This window comes from Gigantopelta aegis, chromosome 13 (assembly GCF_016097555.1).
Source record: "Gigantopelta aegis isolate Gae_Host chromosome 13, Gae_host_genome, whole genome shotgun sequence".
Lineage (NCBI taxonomy): Eukaryota > Metazoa > Mollusca > Gastropoda > Neomphalida > Peltospiridae > Gigantopelta > Gigantopelta aegis.
In genome coordinates, this window is record NC_054711.1 from 35,247,514 (window position 1) to 35,270,123 (window position 22,610).

Here is a 22,610-nt window from a genome sequence, read left to right on the forward strand (position 1 = left end):
TTTTTTTTTCCGTCTTGAAACGAAAGTGCGACGTTAAAATTTAATATTGAAATTAGTTTCCGGCATACTTCGTAATTCACCCGAATCACTTCGTATACCCTCGGCATAATTCCGATTTTTTTCAAATTCTTTTCAACTCACTGGCATGATTTTGCAAGTAAGGTTTTGATTGGTGGAATGAAAGGTCAACTGGACCTGAGCTCCACGGTGTGCTGTTAGATCCACAGGTAATAGTATTTAACCAGTGGAGCTAATTTTAATTAGGTTGCTGTCTCTATTGACTGCTGTACTTTACGTCACATTTGTTATACATATATCAAGAGAGTTATCCGTATGCATTTAGACCTCTGATAATTGAACATTTTCATAAACCATTTAGGGTTATGCAAAACAAATTCATATAACCAATGTATTTTTTTTGTAACTCATCATGATCATGTAAATGATGTCTTAAATTTAAAAATTTGGACAAAAGATTGGTTATGCAAAATTAAGACTAGCGACGTAAGAACAAAAGTATTATTATCGCAATTTTCATTGGCCTGGCACTGATAGAAGAAACACACAATACACAAGATATTTAAAGCTGCTATTTCTCATCACCAACACATATCCAATGTTAGCCACCCCCACCCCCCACCCCACCCTCCCGTACAACAACCTGTATATAACGACGTCATTATTATTCCAGGGATATAAAGTGACGTCATTCAGAAATGTTTGTTTTGTTAACAAATGCACCGACAGTATAACGTCTTTATTATGAAGATGAACATCTGCACCATTCGTGAAATGTTACATAAAAAATATGCAGTAATAAATATATGTTTTGACGTTGTGTAGTAGCATTATATGTGTACTACCGGTAATGCTGTGTTCGGGTGTGTTCGGAAATTGATAAAACACCACGTGATAATGACGTTGTTGGACCGTCATCCGTTGCTATGAGATACCATTGTAATTTCGTTTGTTGTATTTGAGCCAACTGGTATTCGTTGATAATAAACCCCCAAATACCGGAAGATTTCCATTACAAATAGAAGCAAAAAGATTAAGAACAAAAACAGCAGGTAACAGTGAAACCATTTATATAAACGTACTGACACAAACCTTTCCAAACACAAACATAACTGCGAACTGAGAAACCATAGGGAAAGCAAGTATACAGTGCTGTCCAGTGTATCGGCGCACCTAAGCATTCAAAAATCATTTTCTATGTGAACACTGAAATACTTAATAAAATGTGTCTCTCACCAATGAAGCAGTGCATAATCTGAGATACACTACAACTTGTTTTATGTCTGTAGTAAATAAACATTTTAAAATTGTCCATAAATTTTAGACACCCCCTTGTATCCAAAACGATGTCCGGTGATTCGGCGCAGTAGGTGTGGATCGGTGACCCTGCTATTTATAAACCACCCATGACCTCACTTTATAGCCTATAAACGCTACACTATTGTCCCAGGATTATTTTAGTACTTTTTTCTTTTGTCTTGTTAAAAAATATTACTATTTAAATGAAAGATTACACATGACCCATCTCGTGATCAGTTTCGGAATCTTTTTCTTGAGTGTCACAGTACTGCAGATGCATATATGTTCATTATCATGCATGGCTAATATGCCTACATGGATTTTTTTTCTCGGGTAGATTGTGCACACACCTGGATCTTATTTCACTTTTATTATTTAAAAAAAACCCTAAACACTTCTCTCTTTTTTTCTTTTCTTTTTTTAACAATGTGACAAATTGTGAACTGGAATGACTGTCAATTAAGGTGTAAAACTTTTGTTTTGTTTGCATTTGTCTGTGTTTTCCTTTTCAGTTTAAATAAAAAATAACCGAAAAAAAGAATTACTATAATTTTTAAAATGTGGGAACGGTGTTTTTAGACTGTTTTTAACATTCTTAATATTAATAAGGCTGACCTACTTCGCGTTTATATACATGAAAGCAGGTGAATGATTTATTTTGGAATTATGATATAATTCTTGATAGTTCTAAAAAAGAAAAATTGTACCCTAAACAATAAATATGTTGATACTTGATTAAACATTGAAAACGGAGTTGAACTTTAATTCGTTAAAAACACCAACAACATGACAATGTCCTTAGCATACTTGAGCAAAATACCAAGTGCGCCGAATCACCGGACCCGCCGATACACCGGACACGGTTGTATTTTTAGTCCAAATGACTGCAATCGGATGTAGCAAATGTGTGGGTTTTCCGAGTATCAATCATAATATCGCTAGGGGCCGTGGACAGTGTCTTTCTAAATAATATGACAACGATAGCGATTTTTTGGTGTACTAATGGAATACATTTAAAAGAACTATTAATTTTTTTTTTTTTAAATGAACACCTCCCAAAAAAAAAAAAAAAAAAAACCCCGAAAACAATTCTATTCTGGGGAAATAACTGTTTAGCAAAAATTTACAGAAAACCTTACAAATTAAAAACAAAAAAACAAAATGGCTGTGAAAATTTGGGTTAAACTACTTTCATTAGCATTAAGATACAGAGTGGGTTTAAGGATCCACGGGGCCTGTAGCTCAATAACAGTGCCGCTCTCCTCCCCTCCCAGGATATATATTTTGCAACCCCCTCGGGGAGAGGGTAAAACTGACCTGGGGAAAATAAATGTACACATCACTGCGGGGCCCGTAGCACGTACTACATGTGCTACTAGGTTAAACCGGCTCTGTGTACATATTTACAATAAAATGTCAATATAATAACCCCAATTTTTTTTTTTTCAAGTGGAAGGAAGGAAATTTTTTATTTAAAGACACACTCAACACATTTTATTTACGGTTATATGGCGTCGGACATATGATTAAGGACCACACAGATATTGAGAGAGGAAACCCGCTGTCACCACTTCATGGGCTACTCTTTTCGATTAGCAGCATCCCACAGACAGAATAACAGTCGTGGTGGACTGGTTGGAGCGAGAAATAGCCCAATGAGCCCACCGACGGCGATCAAGTGAAGAACGTAGATACTTTTACGATTTTAAGATAGTTTTAAATGTAGTGATGGAACAACTTTTAAATTATCAATATATATTTTTTGTTATCTTGGTCCAAATCCACCAAAATATAATTTTTCTAATCAAGGACCTAACTCCTTTTGGTAAAAAATTACATTAGCACTAAAAAGAATGGCATGGTACAAATTATTTATCCAGCAATCACTGTATACATTGGCAAGATATGATGACTAGATAAATCTCTATATTTTCGGTCACTGACCAAAAATATAGGTCACGTGACATAAGCCCGACTCGACTCGAGTATTTCAGAGTAGATTTTCAATAAGCATACTCTTTAAATCATTTGTTGAAGTGCAGTAAATACAAATAACTTAAGTTTTGCGATAACAACACAAAACTTGTATATTTATTTATGAATTAGAGTTTAGAAACGCTTTTTTAATGTGACAGAATGTAGCTAGCGTCTTACAATAATGACGTCATACCTCTTACATGACGTCATACGGCAAAAGCATTGCTAGGTTGACGATTTGCGTACACAAAACTGGAATAAATAATGATTTTCCGAATGTTCCTGTAGGATTGCAGGATAAAAGAAATAACTGGTTACTGTCTTAAGATATCGGCTTTATCCTGCTCAGGTCGAATGGCGAATGCAGAGAGGCTCTGCCATTCTAACCTTCGCAGGATAAAGCCGATATCTTAAGACAGTAACCAGTTATTCCCTATTTATCTTAGTATTTTATGTTGGTGTAAACTACATTAATAACCATCAATATTTGTCATAACTATTCAACAGAATACCTAAATTTAAAGTAAATTCAGCAAAAACATTGTTAAATGAGGTATTAGGCATATATTGCATTACCCCACAAAAAAGATGTTTTGGTTGATTTACATTAATGTTATTGGATAACAGATAATATTATACAGGTACATGATGCTCATTTCAGTCCATGAGTGAAATGTTTTTGAGTATTTTAATGAAATAAAAGTTGTAAATCTTCATTCAGGCCTTGAATGTGTCCAGTGACTTGGGGGGGGGGGGGGGGGGGGGGGGAGCACGGGCGTAATGCCCCGAAGGTAAAACACAATTACATTCACAGAGACCCTCCCACCCCATTAGGGCCTCCACGACTAATTAAAGTACTCGGTTATGGACCGAGTCTAGCAAGACTCGTATCCATTTATATGACTCGAGTATCCATGCAAGGATGAACACTCATTTAATTACATTTTTTAACGTCATTTTGCCATATGCTTGCCACCGGTTTCATTAAGGCTCTATGAGACATGAAGAGAAAACAAAGTCCAATGTGTGGAATGCATTACAATGGAATGATTTGGCATCCATGTTCAGTGCTGGAATTAAGATGCATAGTGCTATTTAACTTTATTCCTCAGTCTCATTATCATCTAATGTAAGTGTTGGGTACCTGGGTCTGGGTCGACTTTGACCCTGGAATACTTGAGTCCAATAGTTTGGACTCGTGGAGGCCTTGCCCCCCACCCCCACCCCCCACCCCAACACACACACTGTGATGCATTCAATGCACCCAAAAAAGAAAGCTTGAACACTGTTAGATGTATTAACTAATGTCACAGAAATACGTGCATCTACATTGCAGCCTGAAGTCGAGCGCCAAATTCATCAACAAAGGCAGAGATGGCTTATAGTTGGAAACCGCAGGTAAATAAATATTAATTGTATAATAGATAGCAGCACTATTGGATGCTATCATCTATATGGCAACCACTACTTGATTGTGTCAATTCTTTTTCATCTTTAATATAACAAAAACTTACCAACTTCGCCAATGATTAAATGTGTTCGGACTCTCTTCTGTCAGTTTCCTCTGACCCTCTGAATTGTACACGTCACCTACTTGTCATGTGTAATTTCCTTCACCCATGCAGTTTCTGTACATCTCTCCATACACCTGACACCTTGATTCCTCTTTCTATGACCTTTGCACTAACAATGGCCGGTACATGTATGGCAAATATGGTATAGATGGTTACAGGCACTTCTTAGTCGGAGTAAGCATACAGCAAAAACCTGATGTGAAATAAAAGGGTTTTGTATCCCTCCACACACCTTGATTCCTCTTTCTCTGGCACCAGTAAACCTGGTTTGAACTAACAGTGGCTGGTACAAGGGAATGTAGTTTGGGGGTTACATTCATATACAGTACAATCTGTGTTAATGACAAAGGGAGATTTAGCATGTGACCCTTTAAGGCAGGCGGCTGCTTATTACAGGTCAATTTATCCAATAATAGATTTGGGAGAATAAAATGACCACTTAAAACAGGTGGCTATATAATACAGGTAGTAGATAGAGCAGGTTTGACTAATAAACATGTAATTGCTTAATATTATAGCATGTGAATTTATAGGTGATCCATATTGTATGGCAATATATGTTTAAATCCCATTGAACTAATTTTAAAGGTTGTAATGAAGATAAGAGGGTGGGGTATTTTTGTGGGTTTTTTTTATCGAAAACATTAATTAACAAAGATTCCAAAATTTAGCAATTCATGTAACTAGGTAGGGTAAAACATATGTTTCACAAAGATAACTAATCTACATTCCAGAAATATGCGAAACTGAATCTGCCAGTGGTGTCTGCTACTTATGGCATGGATTTTGCCAGTGACATTGAATATGTGGAGGTCAAAAATGAAGTTAAACAAAAGAGCTTCGAATATGGACTTGGCAAAAATAATCAAGATATATCACACTTGAAAGAAGGATATTATCATATGGAAAAGGTAAATAAATATTCAGGCAAGATTTCCCTTTCCTGGAAGCCCCCTCCCCCACCCCTGATTTAAAAAGAATAACTGAAAAGTAAAGGAACAAATCTGAAACGGAAAATCAGTGCCTCTACATATGTCGGACGAACGAATACAACAAATACTGTACTTAAAACTCTGTTCATAAATCACTTTTTAATTTATTGTGCTATAATAATATTGTCAATTGGTTATAAACGGTGGTACTGTTTATTACTATTTTGTTATGGATTCTAAATTATTAATATATTTACATTGCTTGATGGAATTGTAAAAAACCCAACCCATAACGTTATTATTTCACTTTAGGGTATCCGTTTCACAAATAGCAGAAACAGTAATGTTGAAATCATTATTAAACTAGACTTAATAGTCCTTGTACAAATTATTTGTAATCTTATCAGTTCACCAAAAATACAAGCTCATATATTTTTTAAATATAATTACTAGTAGACCTAACTGTTGACCTAAAGGCGTTGGGAAATATCTGCAACTGCAGGGACGGGTAATAAATTTGTATTATCTAAAGAGTTAGAGATGCAAGTACCCCCTCTTGCCCCCACTCCCACCCCACCCCTCACCACCACTTGTGACGTTTTGTTATTAGAGATTTCACGATATTCGTCAGAGATAATTTAAAAAAAAAAATTCTATAATGAATAAAATCTGTAAACACAACAAATAAAGATATAGAAATAGTAAAATGCTAAAATAATATTGGGTTAAAATGAATGGGTTTTTTTAATATAGATTTTACCGGTTAAACATTTCTGCCTCATAAAGTTAGAGGGAGACGAGACTTCACCCTACAAATTGTAACTTGCTTCACCACGAGAGTTGAAAAAGTTCAGGATTTTTCTGGAACTCGAAATTTAGAAAAAGATGAAACAGAACTACATGTATATGTGCGCACACACACACATACGTGTATATCCAGACCGTCAGACACACACAAACACACTTGGTGCACATGATCAATGTTTTCCTGTGTAGAGGCAGTTGAAGACCTTGGTTAAACGCTTTTTCTCCCCCGTTTTGAATTCCGCTGTCCACCTTTTCACAGTGTCAAATGAGGGAGCACTATCTCCTAATGTACTGACAATATCAGCATAGATTTGCGTAGGAGTTAATCCTTTCAAATTCAGATACTTCTTGACGGCCCGGTACTCAGTTTTCTTCATTTTCATGAAAAGTTGATACCTCTGACCTTCAAAGTCCTGCTGTAGTCACCAAAGATGCTGTGAATTAAAAAAAAAAGTGGCTAACTTTGTCCATTGATTGAATTTGTTTGGACCCACCCATTGGGCTATTTCTCGTTCCAGCCAGTGCATAACGACTGCTATATCAAAGGCCGTTGTGTGTGCTATCCTGTCTGTCGTATGGGGCATATAAAAGATCCCATGTTACTTATGGAAAACTATCGGGTTTCTTCTCTAAGATTTTATGTAAAATTAGCAAATGTTTGACATCCAATAGCCGATAATGAATAAATCAATGTGAGCTAGTGGTGTTGTTAAACAAAACAAACTTATTATTGTTTGGACTCCCTTCTTCCTCTTGACTCTGAATTGTACACACCATCAACTACTTGTCTCAACTTCTTTCACACGATCCAACCGGACGGAACTATAGGTATCATCTACATCCTGTGTGTCTGTCCGTCCGTCCATCTGTCCCACATATAGTTTTCCGGATATTTTTTTTTCACAATGCCTGACGCCATATAACCGTAAATAAAATGTGTTTGAGCTGAAAGTTTGTGTATAGTTTTCTTTATCATGAACTGTTGCGATTAAGTTTGACTTTTATGGCGACTTACCCATTGTTGACGGAGTTATGGCGTTTAACTTAGGAGATATGAAAATTTGTTTTGCTAAATTTTTATTTGCAATGCCTCAAGATGCCTGAAATTTTGTGTAAAGCTTTATCACGTTCTGTTACAGATCATGACGATTTGCCCATTTTGACAGAGTTACGTCTCTTGAATGTTTTCCAGACTTTTGGTTTTTGCATTGCCTAAAGATACTAACAGAAATTTTGTAAATAGCTTTATCATGCTACAAATCAAGTTTAACTTTCATGGAGATTTCATAGACTTATGACCCTTGAATTTAGGAGATAAAAATGTCTTTTGGGCCTGGTAGGGGACATGTATTGCTTTAGCAGTACTCGCAGAATGCTTGTTAAAGGTAAGTTTATTTGATAATAAATGATTTGGGAGAATACAAATGGCCTCATAATACAGGTAGGAGCTAGGACAGATTTGACTGTAATAAAGACAATTGCTTACTCTTGTTGAATGGGGATTTATAGATCATCCAAATTGTATGGCAATATATATGTTTAAATGCCAGTAAACTAAATTTAAAGGTTATAATGAAGGTAAAGGTTTTTTTTTTTATGTAAAATATTATTCAAGAAAGATTCCAAAGTTTAGCAAATCGTGTAACCATGTAATGTAAAAAATATGTTTCACAAAGATAACTATGGTAATCTACATTCCAGAAATATGCGAAACTGGATCTTTCAACTCCATCTTATGCCATGGGTTTTGCCAGTGACCATGTAAAGGATGTGAAGGTCAAGGATGAAGTGAAAAAAAAGATCTCAGACCATGGACTTGAAAAAACCGCAACGAATATGTTGCACTTTGAAGAAGGGGATTGTCGCAAGGTAAATAAATATTACAGCAACCTTTCTCAGTTTTGTTCCTTAATTATTACTTTAAAATTGATTTGTAAACAAAAAAGCTTTTAATTTAAAGTTAGTTTCGCTATAAATTATACAGCATATATATATTTCACTAAATTAATAAATGAACAATATATCATATTTCACTGATCAGTTTATTCATTACATAATAATTAAAATATGTTTCACAAAGATAACATATAATCTACATTCCAGAGATATACGAAACCGACTCTTCCAATTATATATATTCCAACCCCTACTTATGCCGTGGATTTCGCCAGTGACCATGAATGTCATGTAAAGGTGAAAGATGAAGTTAAACATGGACTGGATTTACTACAAAAGGAAAAGGTAAAAACATATTCAGGCAAGATTTCACTTTTTTAATTGTTTCTTGATTAATGTTTTTCTTCTAAATAAATATGTTTTTAACTTAAAGATAGTTTAGCTATAACTCACGCAGAATATATGTATATATATATATTTTTTTATTTCTAAAATTTCACATCACTGGGTGAATTTTAATGTGATATTATTTAAACAAGGAATTTTTAGTTTAAATTTAGAACTTAATTTAGAATTTAAAACATTTCAAGTCATATGATCTGTGTCACTCTGACCCACTCCCTCCCTCTCCATCCCACCCTCTTTCCCTCCATCTTCCACTCCCCCTCTCTCCGTCCTACCCTCTTTCCCTCCATCTCTTTCTCTCACTTCCCCCTCTCTTTGTCCGTATGTCCGCCTCTCTCTTCCTCCCACATTCTGTCTGTCTGTCCATCTGTCTCTCTCTTCCTCCCACCCTCTGTCTGTCTGTCCATCTGTCTCTCTCTCCTCTCTCTTTCTCTTTCTGTGTTTGTCAGGCTCTCTCTCTCTCTCTGTCTATGTATGTATGTATGTCTGTCTCTCTCTCCCTCTCCTCTCTCTGTCTCTCACTCTCTCTGTCCTCTCTCTGTCTGTCACTCCCTCCCTCTCTCTATGTCTGTCCCTGTCTCTTTCTCTCTCTCTCTGTGTGTGTGTGTGTGTGTGTGTGTGTGTGACTCTCACTCTCACTCTCACTCTCACTCTCACACCTCACTCTCACACCTCACTCTCTCTGTCCGTCTGTCTGTCTGTCTCTCTCTACTTTACACTGCTTCGTTTACAGAAACTGAATGTGCAGCAATATAATGATCATCCCAAAGCACCAGTAGAGGAGGGGTGAGTTTCATGTTTCAAAAAACAATTTTCATTATTACTTATTGACTTAAATTATCTGGGATAATCTTTGTTTTGATCATTGCACAACTACAACAGCTGATCAGTTGATAATCTTCGATTGTTTTTTAACTGTATTCGGAACTTTACTTTCATTCATTATATGTTCTTAATCATGAGTTAGTTAAACATGTTATATGATCTACCGAGATATATATACACCTATTTTGACTCATTTGTTTCAGAAGTGTGTCCCAAATGTTTATGTAACGTTCTAAAGGTTTGTTTGTTTATCTCAAGCTCTAAATATACACAGTATTTCAAATGACTTATATATGCGTGGTCCCAAATGACACATTTACAGATCTCACTGTTTATTGTGAGCTATCACTGGTTCCTGATCACTCCTCTGAGACTATAGTTCAAGGAGAGTGATTTTTATCTCCCATTAGCATGCGACCGTATATGGTATCAATATGGTAATAGCTTAAATGGTTAAATATTGCAAGTTAAGGGAGCAGTTAATTACTCAACTCAAATTTTTTTCACATTGAGCGGACCTGTGTTGTTTTTTTTTTTTTAGTGGTACCTGTCAAAATAATGTATGCACTGTACCTGTCAACCAAATGTTGAAATAATGTTACTATTGTCTTTTATTAATAATGTAATATTATATTATACCCATCTACATGTATAGTCCTTTCCACAGAGAACGCCTTTTTCATACTATGGAATTTACTACAAGATATATATTTTTGAGCCAATTGTTTTCTTTTCTTCTTATGTCAAACCAAACTCAAATTATTTACAAAAACATCATTTTTGTATGAGGATGGGACAGACTATAAACATTACACCCATTGGCCAACATGCGCGTCTATTTGAAAGTCTATTTGGATGGGTATTTAGCTTAAGGGGCCCTCACATATCAGCCGGTGTCCGCGCGATTTTTCTAATCGCAGGAGTCGCCGGGGGATTTAGAGCCTGTGGATAAATCGGGCGAATTTCATGTCTGTGATGTGTGCCCTCACACATTAGATGGGGCCCGGGCGGTGCCCTTTGAACATTGGATCGCAGTGGAGACAGTGCGGACGCCGTTAGATAATCTGGCGTGCGCCGGCTGATCAAAGAACAAGTCGGTAGGTGTCCGTGCCTCGAGTATATATAGAAGCGTTGTATAAAGTTGTGGGTGGCCATTTACCTTTCGACCGACCGTTCAAAATTGCGCCAAATTCCTTCAATCAAAATTGCGCACCCTTTTCTCTTTGGCATTTAACTGCTCCATTCAAATTCCATAGCACCACCACCACCCCCACCCGCCTGCTATCGACTTGATCGGGCTGCTGGTGCTCCCTTGCACCTGCCAGTGCAGGCGGTCCCTCCTCTCCTCCCCCCACCTTTCGTGTCATGGACGGAGGAGCTTGTTCTGAATGTGCACATAAAACCCCTATGACCTGACCTGACCTAAAGTTGTGGGGGCCGTTTAGATGCCGCTGGGGGGGGGGGGGGGGCAGTGATCTGTGAGGGGGCCATCAAAATCTTCAGGCGGCTGTCAGATTACCGGTCGGTTTCCGGCAGACCGCTGGATGGGGCCCTAGCGACGTGTCTACAACATTGCCACGACCTAAAATCGCACATGGAAAATCGCAGATTTGGGAGACAGGTTTTCACGCCCGCGGGGTTCGGGCGACCCCTAAAAATCGCAGTGGAGCCTGTAGAAATCGGGAAGCGTACAGCTGGATGCCTCGCGAAAATGCCCTTTTTGGCCTGTTTTAGGAGTCGCACGGGTGCCGCAACCGATATGTGAGGGCACCTTTACTGGGGTTTGGATTGAGGCAAAAGTTTGTGTAGGTCCGGGGTTTCATAGACGGCACTCTCATTCCGGGTGATAAAAATTACTGCCGTCTCAGTAAAGCTCCCCAAGTGGGTTAAGTTTGAGCCATGTGAAATGTATTTTTTCATATTTTTTAAAACACATGCCTCTGAGAGGTATAGGTTATGGAGACGAGCTCTAGTTTATTATTTAAAGGTATGTCCCCATTTCAACATCACAGACCCTTCTTTCATTCTAGATTAACCAAACTTTGTGTTTGAATATAATTTTATAGTCTGCCTCTGGACACGTATGATCCCAAAGAACTGCTGCGACCTTTGTACAACAGTTACATAAAATCGACGGTCTCCTGCAAAATTAAGGTGGGTACGCTCAAACGAGCAATTTCTGTTTTGTTTAAAAACTAAAGGAACGAACATAGCCCAGTCATAATTAAAGCACTAACTTGATGCTCGGTTGGTTTGGGATCGATCCCTGCCTGTGGGCCCTTTGGGCTATTTCTCGTTCCAGCCAGTGCACCCCGACTGGTATATCGAAGGTCGTGGTATGTGCTATCTTGTCTGTGGGATGGTGTATATAAAAGATACTTTGTTACTAATGGAAAAATGTAGCGAGTTTCCTTTTTTATTAAGACTACCATATTTTGCGGAATATAACCCGCTATTTGTTTCCGCCAAATTAGAAGAGGCAGTTTTTATAATGGTGCTGTTATGAATGTGAGTTTTTTGTTATATTAAATACATGTACATGTAAACTGCACCGATTAAAATAATTTTCATCAATGTGTACATGTGATTGGACATGTGGAGTCGCAAGTACATGTATAACATCCATGACATTTTTTACTTGATACATTATATTCCTCACTATTAGTGTTCAAATACATTATATGCTACTGACAAAATGGCAAGTATCATCACGATTGCAGTAGCATAGGAATATTGTGAAACTGCAGAACTTCAAGTCCTCTGGAGGCTCGAACATTTTTTAATGGTCACAAACATTGTGCATGGACATGATTTACGAAAATATGTTAGTACGAAAATGCATACATTATATGAATCATATGATGACTTTATAGTTCATATGCAAGTACAATTTGTTTTATAAGTACACTATTGGAGGCTACATATTTATGGTACAGTATATAGAGGATAATAAACGAAAATATTTCACAAGGGATATAAATTTGATAATAACTGGTGCCAAGTTTGTTATAACGAGTTGATAAAAGTATGAAATCCGAGGCTTGCCAAGGATTTTATACTTTTATCAACGAGTGCGGATAAATTATGATATCACAAGACACGAGGGGGGTATTCTTTTTATCATCCATTATCATTCTTTTCATTTGCGACAGTTGTAAACAATGCCAGTAATGTGGGTTGAATGTCAGCGGTAGACTCGTTAACTAGCAGACCGGCAGTGGCGTAACGTCACTAGTGGTAGGTTTAGCCCTGAATCAAACACAGTGACGTAACAAAACATTGTCTTGTGGTTAAAGTTTGACCAATCAAGATTATAAGAAGTGATATCTCCTGCGGAGAATATCGCAGGAGATATCGCAAATTATAGTGCCAGCGATATCTCCTACAAAAGCCTTTAATAGATGATATATATATATATATATATATATATATATATATATATATATATATATATATATATATACACACACACACAGAGAATTTAACATTCTTTGTTTTTGCTTCCTATTTATTACACTTGAGGTTCTGTATTTATTACATACCTTCTTTATTTTTATACAAAGACGGTTTTTGATTTAACGTCATAACTAAACTTTCTTAAATCTACATGTATGATCAAGCTGATTTGTTCATGGATTTACTTAATGTTAATAATCATACTCTGCGACAATTAATCTTGTGTAATATTTTTTGTTCAGTGGAAACGGTAAATGCAGTCATCTGTTTTTATTTTAGGGTCACATATACATGTAGGCCTAAACCATTCTCTTTGAAGATAGGGGGCGAGATTTGCTGCACCTTGTTGCATTTTTTTGTTTATTAAAAATAACATTTTTAAAAATAGAATTTACAGTGGCCGCTTAACGCCAGCATTTTAGCGACTTGGGAGTTCATTTACATTAAAAATATTGTAGTAGAGAAAAAGTGGCCGCTTACAGCAGAGAGACTGATTACAGGAGGCCGCTAGGACATGTTTTTCCCCTAATATAATTTTTTCCCACGTCGAAGTCTGCTGCTCCAAACGAATATTATTTTTCAGTTTGAGTGCTCAGCTGAGGTGCTTGCCATGGTTCGCACGGTCTTGAAAAGTGCTTGAATTTAGGAGTTTGAAATGAAAAGTGCTCATTTTCACTTTAAAAGTGCAAAAGTCCTTGAAAAGTGCTTGAATTTCATGTCAGTTCGACTAGCGCGTCATTTTAACCAGAAATTAACGAACAATCTCGAAAGAAATTTAGCATGTTTACTTCCAGGTTCGCACTTTCATTCCAGCACTTGCAACGTTCCGCGATCCGAATGTACTCGACCCATTCCGGGACAAATGCTATGTTCCGAATGCCGTAGCCAAGATTTACCGATTATTGACGAGCGTAATAGCCTTGTTTTGAGAACTGCAAACAATAGTCAGGCGAGACGACACGGAATCATTTAGATTTTGAAGTTTTTGCAAGCACATGTTCAAATTTAAACATGCCTAGTGGAAAGTGTGTTTTTAACAAAACGTGGAGAGAGAAAGAGAGAGACAGAGGGAGACAGACAGACAGACAGACAGACAGACATACATACATACATAGAGAGAGAGAGTAAGGACCATTCAAAGGCTGTGTGTTCCTGTTGTTGCAAGTGATGCGCAGTTAGTCTAGGATTGATCCCTATCGGTGGACCCATTAGGCTATTTCTCGTTCCAGCTAGTGCACCATGACTGGTATATCAAAGACTGTGGTATGTGCTGTCAGAATTATCAAATATTTTTACATCCAATAGCTCTAGTGGTGTCGTCAGACAAAACAAACCTTTCTGTATTGCTTCCTAACCAGACTGTTTTCACAGGTGAACATTAATCCTCCACATGTTGCTAATAGTCTGTATTGCTTCCTAACCAGACTGTTTTCACAGGTGAACATTAATCCTCCACATGTTGCTAATAGTCTGTATTGCTTCCTAACCAGACTGTTTTCACAGGTGAACATTAATCCTCCACATGTTGCTAATAGTCTGTATTGCTTCCTAACCAGACTGTTTTCACAGGTGAACATTAATCCTCCAGATGTTGCTAATAGTCTGTATTGCTTCCTAACCAGACTGTTTTCACAGGTGAACATTAATCCTCCACATGTTGCTAATAGTCTGTATTGCTTCCTAACCAGACTGTTTTCACAGGTGAACATTAATCCTCCACATATTGCTAATAGTCTGTATTGCTTCCTAACCAGACTGTTTTCACAGGTGAACATTAATCCTCCACATGTTGCTAATAGTCTGAGCTCCAGGTCCACCCAATTAACCATAATTAAGAATGGGTTGTATCACACTCGCTTCAAAATTAGAGATGGGCAGTATTGAAATTTCAGGTTTGGTATCGGTATCGGTATTTTAGGGGTGATTTACCTCGCTATCGGTACAGTATTCGGTATTGATACAATACCAATATCAAGCAGTATTTTCGGTACACTTGACTTTAAACGCATGCCTGAGCAGTGGCGTTGTGGCTGGAGCAGCAGTCGCCGTCACAATATTTTGTCAATTTTATTTCTTGGTTTCAAGCGGGACGATCCCTGCAGCACCAACTGCAAGAAGAGGATACCCCTCACACACCCACCCTCTCCGCCGACCCAATGTCATATTCCTTACGACGCCTCTGCCGAGTGAAGTCTCACCTGCTAATTCCATCTAAATAAAATTAAATTCCATACACAAGGTCCTTGTCTCTCTTATTTTCAGCTATTTTGCATCCATCAGATATATTAGTTCTTTACTAAATGGCGGATAACATTTTTCAATACAAAACTTTTGGTATACGTTATACCACCCAGCTCTATTGAAAACTAATATTCATAACAGTTTTTTATTAATATAGAGCAATTTTTAAAGCATATTTATTTATTTTCTACTTCACCTGGTGTCACGGAACATGCTCTTAAATTTGTTTCGCCTGTGGCGATTTTAATTGTGTTAGAGGGCCGTGTGCAGTTTATTGCCCGTAGCCCAGATGGGCAACTTGTTACGTAAGACTTCTGCGCGACCGTCCTCGATCGGTACGCCTAATACACACCCTCAGCCAGGTGCGGAGGCCATGTGGCTAGTAGTTACATAATATCTCCGGTAGTGCTGTTTATGGCCAGGAGATTGCTCGCGGTTGGCGACAGCCAGACTGACGATCAGAGAGAAATATACCAACTCTAGTAGATCTAGAATATGAGATGATACGTGAGGTACCGCCTTGTACCCCCAGGCAAAATCCTGATTTATAATAAATAGCTAGTGTTTTAGAGAGATCGAAAGAAACGGAAAAGGAAGCTTCCTGGGAACGTTAGTCCGTTTGGACTTTGGTAAATATCATTTCTGCTCTGTGTATAACCTTGATGTGATTGATGTGACTTTAAATATTTTGATACTGTATTATACCAATATTCTTTAGACAGTGTCTTCGGTCATCTGACGAAGTAAATCGTAGACTTTTAGTTCTAACATTATATGAGTATATGGTAATATAAAGCTTAGCCAGTCATCCTAGACGACCTAGGTACACTGTAGGTTATTGTCTTTATTGTGATCGGTACCAGTATTAATTCTGTGTCACAATGAATGAGTAGTAAGGGTTAATTAAAAATTAACCAGTTAGGAATGGTGTTGTAATTCCTTTATTAATTAACTTCTCCTGGAAACGTTTCTCAATTATCACACGTGTGGGTGTGGTTGTAACGGTGTAGTGATTCGCATATTGTGTAACTAGACACCCAGAGATTAACTAATTAAGTGATCAGTTCTGGGTTGTTATTATTGTTGTTATTAATTAACTACTACGGCTGTACATTGTCAGCGTAGATTAATACAGATTCCAAAGTGTATTGTGTTTTTGTTGTGTTTCTAGAGAACTAACGTGCTATAATTATATATACCTATAAGATCGTATCTCTGATCATTCCTAGAGACGAGCCATACTAGGGTTTAACAGCCTGTTACAGAGAGATCTAATAGATATACAGTTAGGAGAGATATTTTGATAATCGTGTTTTATTCAGTTACGGGAATTATAGAATCCCCGTGACACCTGGCCTCAAACAAATGCATATTCCCATATATAAGGATAGTAGTGTGCTCGGGGAAAAGAAGGAAGTTACAGTCACAAAGGAAGGAGAACTCATTGGAACAATTTTAGGCCATCCCAGTTGCTGTTGGGATGTTCAGACCACACTACTATCCTTAGGGGAATATGCATTTGTTTGAGGCCAGGTGAAGTATTCCTAAAAGAGAAAACACCTCACGTTTTTTCCATTTTATTGTATTGTACTGTACTGTTTCTCTTGTAGAATGTACAAACATTTGAAGAGTGGTATACCAGTCTTTCATCTGCCACACTTCTTAAAAAGGAAAAAAAGTCAAATGTCAATACCCCGAAGGAAAGGAAGCCCAAGCACAGGTAAGGTCTCACTACACAGTTCTCTTCTGGGTGAGAGTTCATTCACCGGCCTCGATGGTGTCGTGGTTAAGCCATCAGACATAAGACTGGTAGGTACAGGGTTTGTAGCCCGGTACCTACTCCCACCCAGAGCAAGTTTTATCAATTCAATGCGTAGATGTAAGACCACTACACCCTTTTCTTTCTCAGTAACAACTAAACCACTGTCCTGGACAGACAGCCCAGATAGCCGAGGTGTGTGCCCAGGACAGCGTGCCTGTACCTTAAATGGATATTAGCACGGAAATAAATAAGTTGAAATGAAATAAAATCATTCATCACAGTCCACTATATAGCTAATTGTACCTTAATATGATATGTTGCGGTTCACATATTCACTTCTACTAACTGAGGAAGAATTAAAACAGTTTGTATTTTTAATGGTAAGCCTTCTGGTTGAATTTTGCCCATGTTATTTTGTAATATTGTGCATTGACGTTTTGAGACATGGGTGTATAAGGGAAGAGACAGCCAGAGTGAATTGGTTAATGAACCACCTTTTCAGACCGGTACTACAGCCAGATGCATATAGTAAAAAACTGTGACGCAATTTTGGAGTGAAAATAATTAAATATGCTTATATAATGTATGTTCGCGAAGGTGTATGGTGTTAGTGCCAATGAGAACCCGTTCTACTGGCAATCTTCATTTGAAGTTGGGCAATTTAACACGGTTTCAATGACAGATGACATCTGTGTAGTGAGACCTAAGCTGGAAAATGTCCATTCTGTTTCAGAGATTGCCTACAATTATTTTTGATCTTGTGCATCACAGCCATTTTTAGTCTTGATTATTTAAAGCTATTTTCTGTTGTTTTATTATTTTCGGTCAGATCACATGTGCAAAACATTGGGAAATATAAACATGCTACTGGCCCCGCGCTTCAGTGGCTCCCGCGGTGATGTGTACATTTATTTTCCCCATGTAAATTTTCTCCTCTCCCCATGGGTGTTGCAAAATATATATCCTGGGAAGGGGGATCCGCTGTTATTTGTGCTTCAGACTCCGCTAATCCTTAAACCGGCTCAGAGCAGTGATATTCCCAACAAAATGAAACGTTAAATAAGTAAAAAAAATAATCACTTCGAGGTACATATCTTTTTTGTGTGACATAAAAATGTGGATGTTCTTCACTTTTGAAAATTTCAGGTGAGTGATAAATCACTCCCCTCATAAGCTCCAGGCGAGTGATTTGCATTCCATAGAAAAAACTGAAGAGTACAGCTTGGACATATTGACAAAAATAAGTTTTTAATAGTGCACATTGAAAAATCACTGATAATAATATAATAATATAATGATATATCTTAAATAACAGGGCCAATTGGGCTTAAAGCAGCTTCTATTCAGTAACCAGTGACAGGTGTACAGTTATTTAATTTTTAGGCGGATAATAAAAAAGGGATCAAGGTCGATCGCGCACCTCAGATATGAAGGACTGATTTTGGGTTACTACAGACCAGTACAACCAGAAACATTCTGGATTTGCCAGAAATGATAATTAAGCAAAACGTTGTAAGTTAGCTAAAAGGCTGTAATAGCCGAAAATATTATACCTAGCTAATAGCTAATGTTAAGCATCTTAAAGTCCTAACGAGCACACCACTGAGGCGAACGTTTATAACAATGCCTGTTTGTTTCTGTTTCAGGTGGACAGCAAGCTGAGAAACAGTGTTAGCTGCTTTATCCTGTGAAAGGCTTGGAGGAGTTGTTAGTTAGATAATAGTTTTTCTATTTGAAATTTGCTTTGCGGTGTGTATTTTAAAAAACTATTGACAAGTACTTTCATACCATAAAAGTGATATTTATATTGACAATTAACAAATTATTAACTTGATTTAATTTACCATTTGTCATGCCGAACATAAATAAATATTAATGATGTTAAATAATGAAATTTGTACTACCGTTTTGTTAAATAGCCCAGAAAAATAATTACAATATTTGGTATTTTCTATGCATTATTAGACTAAGAGGTAAATGGCTATAGTCAGAATTTTAGGTAAGGAAGGTTTGACAAGCCTACTTTATGTAAAACGTGGTGCGGATCCCCAAAATAGTAGTCTTATTGACCCTACATGTACTTAAGACAAAGTTGTCATTTTGGTCTTTTTTTACCCATCTGAAGCACACAATATAATAAAGTTGGGGAGAGTTGCCCAGCCCTGAGAACAGCAGCCGAGCATACTTCTCCCCCATAAATGTTCCAGGTTGATCCTATGGCAAATGTGGAAAGGAGTGAATGTCCTGAAGCCCACCGCCACCACAATAGATGCGGAAGCTATCCAGGACCAATCTTGATCTGATGTGCCGTGACCACTGACTAGGGTAGACATCGTTTGATGTGACAGATGTCTCGAATGCGCCTTGCATGTTATTTAAAAATATGTCCATGCCCAAGGGTGGCAAGTGGACGCCGTCTGAAGAAGAGAGGAATAGGGCTGGCTGTCGATTTTGATGTCGGGGTATTTGATGTAGCACACACACACACACACACACACACACACACACACACACACATACATGTGTGAGGATGGCTTTGTTGTAGCCCAACAAAGCAATTCCCCGATGACTTTCTTCAATGGCTAGTTTCCGGATAATATAGACGGGGTCTCTCGAAACCAGATAGCTCAAAGATAAGACTGGTTTATAATTGAAAAACTACCATACTGCTTACTAAACGACTGGTTTGACCAGACCAGTACCATGGCAGTTGCTTTAATAACCAGATTTATTCCCAAATGAATAAATCCTGTTACTGAAAATGACTTACATGCACAGTAACCAAATCCTATATTTTAAAGTAAAACATGTTTAAACAACTGGTTTTAGATGTGTATTATCAGAACTGTCATCATTAGTATTATCTTCAATGTTTTAATCATCATCAGTACTGCTATAGTCATCATCATCACCACCACCACCACCATCCTCATTTCTAACTGCAACATCTTCAGGTTCCATGTTATCAAAAATTTGTAAAGCCGAGTAGTAGAAAATCTCCATTAGTCTCTTCTTTTTTATTCTTTTTTTTTTCTTTTTTTTTTTTCTTTTTATTGTCCCCAGGTCATTTTGACGATGCCAGGGTTGGGGTGCCCTGATTCATCGCCTCACAGAATATGAATTAGATTATACACGCTAAATACTGGAAGTACATACACTTTGTGGTAGTATGCTGATTATAGTAATAGTTATACAAATAATGTACATGGTGATATATTTAATATTAATGCATATATACATGTACATGTGGATAGTAGTATTATAAATGACTAGTTAATAGAAATATGTTTAATAGGCTGGTTGATGTAATGGGGACATAAAATAAATATATAAATTTAGAAAGAAAGAATGTTAAAAAGAGAAGTTATAGTAGGTAATTATGTCAAAAGTAATAATGTCAAAATTCACGTCAAGCGCTCTGATAATTGTTTTTATTATCTTCCATCAAATTACTTTCTTGACTGAAGAGTCGTTTCCATGGTGCCCAGATTGTATTATACTCTTCATATTTACAGTTTTTAAAAAGAATATATTTTTCTATTTCGTATTTATTTTGTAAAAGGTTTTGAGCAGCTATTATATTTATTTCATTTTTTTTCCATTTTTGTCTTGTATATATAATATTTAATATTTATTAACAGCCAGTTTATAAATATGTCTTTTATATCGCCTATTTGTCCAAATAAAATAATTGTTTTATTTAATTTTATTCGAATTCCTTTTTTGTTTAAAATCCAATTTACAACAGCATGCCACAGATCAGTCACTTTATTACAATAGTAAAATAAATGTGTTAATGTTTCTGGTGAACTGCCACAGAATGTACATTCATTAGTATCTATGTATTTAATTTTATGTAAAAAAGTATTAGTTGTTAGTATCTGGTGTATAATTCTGTATTGAAACCATATCAAAGTTGTATCTGAGACTTATAAAAGGCACTCTATAATAGTTTCCCCATTCTTTTGAGTCAAAAGCAAAACCTTGGTTTCTACATCTTATTTGTGATGTTGGTGTAATAATTTCGTGATTTAATAGTTTATACATGTCTTTAATACCTGTTTGACTTTTAAGAATAATATAAAATTTTACCGGAAATACAGGATTAGTTAGCAATGTAAAGTGGCCATTTCTAACGTTGTCTGGTTTATTTATAAATGCCTTAATGCTGTTTATAAGCGATGAATATTCTAAAAAGTGTGAATTTACGTTATATATATTTTTTAATTTCTCAAATGTAAAGAAAAGAAATTTCCATCTTCATCAAGTAGATCGTTTATAAATATTATTCCCTTTTCTAAATAATTTTTATAACAGAATAGTTTTGTATTTATTGTTATATTGCTGTTGTACCAAATATTTGAGCTTAAAATGTCTTCTATTTTTTCTAAAATTTGTTTTTGTTGAATTAACTCCCAACTGTAAAAGACATCTTTCCAAAACATGTTTTTTAATTTCTTTCTTTTTATATTCAAATAATAATCTCCATTTATTACAAGGTCTCTATTGGATAAGTTAGTAGTAGATTCAAACAGTTTAATCCATTTTGGGTTACCTAAAAATAGTCTCCTGAGCCAGGAAGCTTTTAAAGCCATCATGAAATTATATATATTTAACATTTGTAATCCACCATCTTTGAATTCTTGAGCTAATAAGACTCGTTTTATTTTATCGGGTTTATTTTGCCAAATGAATTTATGAAATAATCTATTCAAATTGTCGACTTCTTTTTTGGATGGGTTTGGTAGTGAAATTAGTAAATATGTAATTTTAGGTATTATTAGTGTTTTTAATACGGTTATTCTTCCTAAGACAGTTAACTTCCTTATTGACCATAGTTTTATCAATAGTTTAATTTCATTAATTTTTGTGGGGTAATTCGCTTTAACAATTAATTGTAAATTTACTGTACACGTTATTCCGAGCATCTTAAATTCTGTTGTATTCCATTCCAATTTCCATCTTGAATGGTGATAAAAAAAAATTGAGGTTTTTTTACTGCCTATCCAAATAGCTTTTGATTTTGTATAATTTATTTTTAATCCAGATACTGTGGCATAATATTCTAATATTGTTAAAGTATTAAACAGAGATCCAGGAGTTCCATCCAATATAAAATTTGTATCGTTTGCATATTGGGATATTAGATATTGTTCACCATCGAGTGTTATTCCATTTATCTTTTCGTTATTTTTTATTAATATAGCTAGAATTTCAGCGCAAATAATAAAAAGATAAGGAGAAAGTGGATCACCTTGTCTACATCCTTTTTCTAATTTAAATGTCTTTGACAGAAAGCCATTTTGAATCGCCCTCAACATTGAATTATTAGTTTTAATCCAGTTTTTAATTGAGGCTTTGAAATTAAAAATGTCTAATGATTTTTCAATAAATGCCCATGATACAGAGTCGAAAGCT

The 22,610-nt window shown here is 36.4% G+C and overlaps 1 protein-coding gene across 1 annotated transcript; it reads left to right on the top strand.

The window, feature by feature from the left end:
• Positions 1-976: 976 nt before the first annotated feature.
• On the top strand, positions 977-20,313 carry LOC121387708. Its single transcript, XM_041518901.1, has 9 exons — positions 977-1,070; positions 4,631-4,692; positions 5,603-5,779; positions 8,309-8,476; positions 8,711-8,848; positions 9,642-9,694; positions 11,800-11,887; positions 17,041-17,150; positions 18,839-20,313. The coding sequence occupies exons 2-9, from the start codon at positions 4,669-4,671 to the stop codon at positions 18,852-18,854; spliced, it is 774 nt and encodes a 257-aa protein (XP_041374835.1). The 5' UTR covers positions 977-1,070; positions 4,631-4,668; the 3' UTR covers positions 18,855-20,313.
• The last annotated feature ends 2,297 nt before the right edge of the window (positions 20,314-22,610 follow it).